The sequence below is a fragment of the Myotis davidii genome, unplaced genomic scaffold, assembly GCF_000327345.1.
Source record: "Myotis davidii unplaced genomic scaffold, ASM32734v1 scaffold958, whole genome shotgun sequence".
NCBI classification, from domain to species: Eukaryota; Metazoa; Chordata; class Mammalia; order Chiroptera; family Vespertilionidae; genus Myotis; species Myotis davidii.
The window spans coordinates 1,065,780-1,070,693 of record NW_006289714.1 but is presented as its reverse complement, the minus strand read 5'-3'; the positions used below and the strand labels follow the sequence as shown (position 1 = coordinate 1,070,693).

The window sequence follows — 4,914 nt, the reverse complement described above, 5'->3', positions numbered from 1 at the left end:
TCGGTGCCGCTGGACGCCTTGCACTTCTCGACTTTCGAGGACAGCGCCCTGACGGCGATGATGGCGCAGAAGAACCTGTCGCCTTCGCTGCCCGGGGGCATCCTGCAGCCAGGGCCGGAGGAAAGTAGCAAAACTTCGCCCCGGTCCCACAGAAGCGACGGGGAGTTTTCTCCCCATTCCCATTACAGTGACTCGGATGAGGCCAGTTAGGAAGGTGACAGAAACCCTGAACACAGACAGAGACAAAATCGCCCCTTCCCCGTGCGCGGACAGCCCCGCGGCTAACGATCCCCGCACCCTTTTAATGTTTGCGCGGCGACGGTCGTTGTTTAGCAACGACTTGGCTTCAGATGGCAGCTACATTTGATGGTTTGCAAAAGCCTCCGCTATTCCAAACTTCCCATCGTCCAATGTTGTTTGATGAAAACCTGTTAAAGTCGTGTTCTTCCCTCCCACCTTCTGCTTCCCCTATAGATAGGGTGTACTTAATTATATATATACCTAGTTCCCTGCTGCCAATACGCTGCTAAAACATCGCATCTTCTCTATCGCTGGTTTGTGTTTAATTTATTTTATGCCCTGGGCATCCATCCTTGTGTGTTGCGCGCGCTCACGTATGGGAGAATTAGTATTCCTCAACTGTTTCCCAAAAAATGCGTTATGAAACTCAAAGTGAAGACTTCCAAAGTGAGTGACTTTTGACTGTGGAACTGTTCGAAAACGGGCAACTTGGAAGTGTGTGTGTTGTAGAAACATACCCAGTATGTATATCCGATCGCTAGAAAGTTGGCGTCTTGTAGGAAACTTGGCGCACGCACTTTATCAGCCGCTACCGCAGCGGCTCCGGGACAAACTCAACTGCCAATTGCAGACCAGTTTTGTTTTTTAAACACGGCCACTTATAATCCTTAAGCTTTTTGCAAATTTTTGTTTAAAAAATTAAAATTAAAAAAAAACATTCCCAGTAGTGTCAAAAGCATTTGGTCAATTTTATTTTTGCTTTGTTAATGTTAGAACGTATTTATTATTGAGTGTTTGCTACCATTTCTACTTATCTTGATTCATTTTTTACGTTTTCTACTCGAGACCATTTTATTTTAAATTAGCAAAGCCATTGCCATTGTTTTATGTATTTCCTTTTGCAAATGATAAAAATAAACTTGAAAATAACTTTTACTTGTCACTTATTCCGTTCTAATGTAAGCATGGAAAACAGTTTCAAAATAACCTTGAAGAACTTAACTCTCTTCTAATAAGTGCCAATTTGTGCGATCTAGGAGTTTTGAAGAACAATTCTGTTATTAACCTCATATCTTCAAGTAAGACCAGAAGCCCTAAGGGGGAAAAGCGCTGGTCAATAATTAAATTGTGAGGTAACACTTCTCCCGACTTTGTAAGCCTTGCTCTTGAGTAGTCAGGATCTTTCCAGTCTTCCTCACTCCTAGCCTCAACGACCTCTGCAAGGTTGTGTGCAGGTCTCCTAGAATTTCGCCAGGAGTAGTGAACTTTACTAGGGTTTCCTATTGCCACTTCATAAAAACTAGCCAATCTGAGAGCTTTTCTTGTTAAGGTCAAATTCACAGCACAAGCCCATTCTTTCTCTCCCTCCCCTTCTCTCTCTCCCCCTCTCTTCTCTCTTCCTTCCTCCTTCCCTCTTTCTGGGGAGGAGGAGGTTTGATGGCAAAGAGAAAAAAGAGGACAATGGAAAAGAAACTGAGGAAAGGGGTTGAGGTTAATCGATTCAAAAATCAGAACCTGCAGTTATCCTAGGAAATTTTTGACCTCCACTCGCTCGTGTTTTTCCTTACAAGCAATTCTGCTTCTTCCAATGTCATGGTGATGTCTGTCCTTCTGCATTAGTAACTATGTAGAAAACATTTAACTACATTTTTAGTCAGTTGCAGAAACTAAAAGGTGCACTCTCTCACCTCAGGGTTCTCACTAAGTAATAGCCTATTCTGGGTGTCAGGATCATTCGCTCTGAAAAAGCTAATACGGTGTGTGTGTGTGGAGAAAGCAGAAAGCGAAATACATTTTTGGCAAACTTGAAAGTGGAATGATTTGTTAAACTGAAGATGGGCGGTGTTCCACCGGATGAGCATCACTGAATTAGGGAGGCTGATTTTAAAACGAATCTTTTATATTTTGTTTCTTCACTGCGGGTGGATAACAATTTGCAAGAGCAAGGAAGCCGACGGAACGCGAGGGATGGTTGTTTTAATCGCTCCCGCATCCCTCTTTCTCCGCAGCATCTTGAAGTGCGGAGAGCATCATAAACTGGGTGCAGAGAAAGTAACGCGCGAGGAAAGGAAGTTCTGGTCAAGGGTAGAGAACTGCGGAATAAGCTCCTCACTGACCACCTGGGTATCCAGGGGCTTTCAGCTGATGCTTATGATCCAGGGAAGCCAAGGGAAGCCTGCGCCAGCTCTCTGGGAGAGGTGAGCAGCGGCTCCAGGCACTTTCCAGGGGCAGAAACCATGCACCTGTCCCTTAGATAACCTTTTGCCCCCACTGAGTTTGCTGCGCTCACGATAACCATCAGGAATCTTCTGGCTGCTGAATAAATCAAGCGATTGCTTCTAACGCATTTCCATTTCACTCCCAAAAAGCAGACTCAACAGGCATGGACATAAGCAACTGTGCAGGATGATCGCAAACATATTTTTATAGTTATTTGGCTTGGTGTGTCTGCATACACGTGGAGAGAGAGAGGGAGGGAGGGAGGGAGGGAGAGAGAGAGAGAAGGAGAGAGAAAGAGAGAGAGAGAGAGAGAGAGAGAGAGAGAGAGGAATGCTTTTACCTGCTATGAATCTGAGTAGGGGAAGGACAGGACTAAGAAAAATAAAGTTGTGATTTTTTTCCTCCAAGAAAACTGTACTTCATTTTCAAATATCTTTGTGTTCATTTTGTGTTAACCAGAGGAAAAAGCCTCTTCCAAAATTATTTCTTTTCACGTGCATATAGAAATTTTAAAACAGAAATGACATCAGAAATGCCTTTGCAATCTTCTATAATGCCCTGCCCTTGACTGACTGCGGCCAAATTACACGGACGTCCTGTCAACATCCAGACCTGCATCTTAGTACTCCCGTCCATGAGGACAATAAACCCACAAAATTTTCTCTGAGAAATTCTGTGGCTAGGAGCTACATCTATGCAAATGTTCAGAGGGTTGTGTGTTTTTTCTTCTGGTACCACAATAACAGCCAGATATTTAACTTTTAAGTGTTAGTGGCATTATATACAAATTGAAGATAATGCCGACTTCACTTAAGGAAGTCACTTGACATTTCCTCTCATGAGAGAAAAAAAACGATTATCAGATTGGAAATTCTGTATCACACTGATTGAAAGTGTGGATGAATTCTTCTAACCCATCACAGACAGGCACAAAAAGCCAAATCCCTTTGTGGCAAATGAAGTGTTCAAAGTTCAAATGAGGACTTTAACCTCTTTTCTTTCCCTCATTCTATTTCTCTTTCTTCTTATGCTGGCATTTCTTTGAGAGAGATGTACAATCACATTTCCATTTTAAGGTTCTGCTGTGGAGTTTGCATAACAAACGTTTGGCAGCTTGCTCCCTTACACTCCATTAACAAGCTGTAACATATAGCTGCAGGTTGCTATAATCTCATTAATATTTTGGAAACTTGAATATTGAGTATTTCTGAGCACTCATTCCCCATATGCCAGACCACTCCTGCCATGCTGGCTGGTTCCTTTCTCTCCATTATTAGCAATTAGCTTCTACCTTCCAAAGTCAGATCCAAGTATCCAAGATACTAGCAAAGGAATCAACTATGTGTGCAAGTTAAGCATGCTTAATATCACCCAAACAAACAAAGAGGCAGCGTTTCTTAAAGTAATGAAGATAGATAAGTCGGGTTAGTCTTCTGCGACACTGCTGGGGCTTTCCAGAGTTTTATATACTTTCGGCAGCGTTGCTTTATATTTTGTCTTTGCCTTCTACCCCACCACCACTTTTATTTGTGGAGGGTTCTGGCTCACCACACTTTAGGAAACTTATTTGATTTCACAGAAAGCGGAGGAAGATTATTTTTGGTAACTGACCATTTTAAGCATGTTCTGTTTGGAACATTGCTAACTGGGAGGTCTTGACCAGAAAAAGAGGAGGCATTAATGTTCTTAATCTTAACCGATGCAGGACCACAGCCTTTATTAGGCCCGACTATTGACTTTTCGAGATCTAAACCTGAACCAAGTAAGCGATCTTTTATCAAAGGATATCTTGTCATTATTTCTCTTCTTTGTTCATTTGGAAGTTCAAGAAACATGATCAACTTCGTCTTGGTTGTTCCAAGTTAGAATTGGAAACGACAGTGCAGACCCACTTGCCTGTGGCAACCTAGACGTGTCCATTGCAATCTGGAGAGACAAGCAAGTGTGTGCTGGTGAGAGTTTAAAGATGACCTCTAGGCGTTGAATTGGTGAGGGGAGTGGGGGCTGGAGACAGAGCCACCCTGTAAGTTTCCCTCTGTTTCTGACAGCTCTCGCCAGCCACCCTCATCCTCAACTGACCAGCGCCCCAGGCGCCGACTCCCGAGATCCCTGCCCTGCGGCTAGGCCCCGAACCAGCAAAGGCTGAGAAGCGGAGAATGGGTTAAATTCTGAGACCCAGCGGAGGAGAGAAGTCGGGGGAAGATAAAGAAAAGGACAGGAACCAAGAAGCGTGGGGGTGGCTCGCGGTAATGTGAGTGTTGCTTAATTAGAGAGCGGCTGACAATAGAGGGGCTGGCGAGGCTCCTGGCCGCGGTGCGGGGCGTCTGGAGCGGAGCACGCGCTGTCAGCTGGTGAGCGCGCTCTCCTTTCAGGCCGCTCCCCGGGGAGCTGCGCGGCCACATTTAACACCGTCACCACCCCTCCCGGCCGCCTCCCCGGCCCCCCCACGGGCAG

The 4,914-nt window shown here is 44.7% G+C and overlaps 1 protein-coding gene across 1 annotated transcript in view; it reads left to right on the top strand.

Moving 5' to 3' along the window:
* ATOH1 (atonal bHLH transcription factor 1) overlaps positions 1-415 on the top strand; it is a 1,187-nt gene extending 772 nt beyond the window's left edge. Inside the window, exon 2 of the mRNA XM_006762305.2 lies at positions 3-415. Within this exon, the coding sequence (XP_006762368.1) occupies positions 3-210 (208 nt within the window). The 3' untranslated portion in view covers positions 211-415. The remainder of the gene's footprint in view (positions 1-2) is intronic.
* Positions 416-4,914: the final 4,499 nt, after the last annotated feature.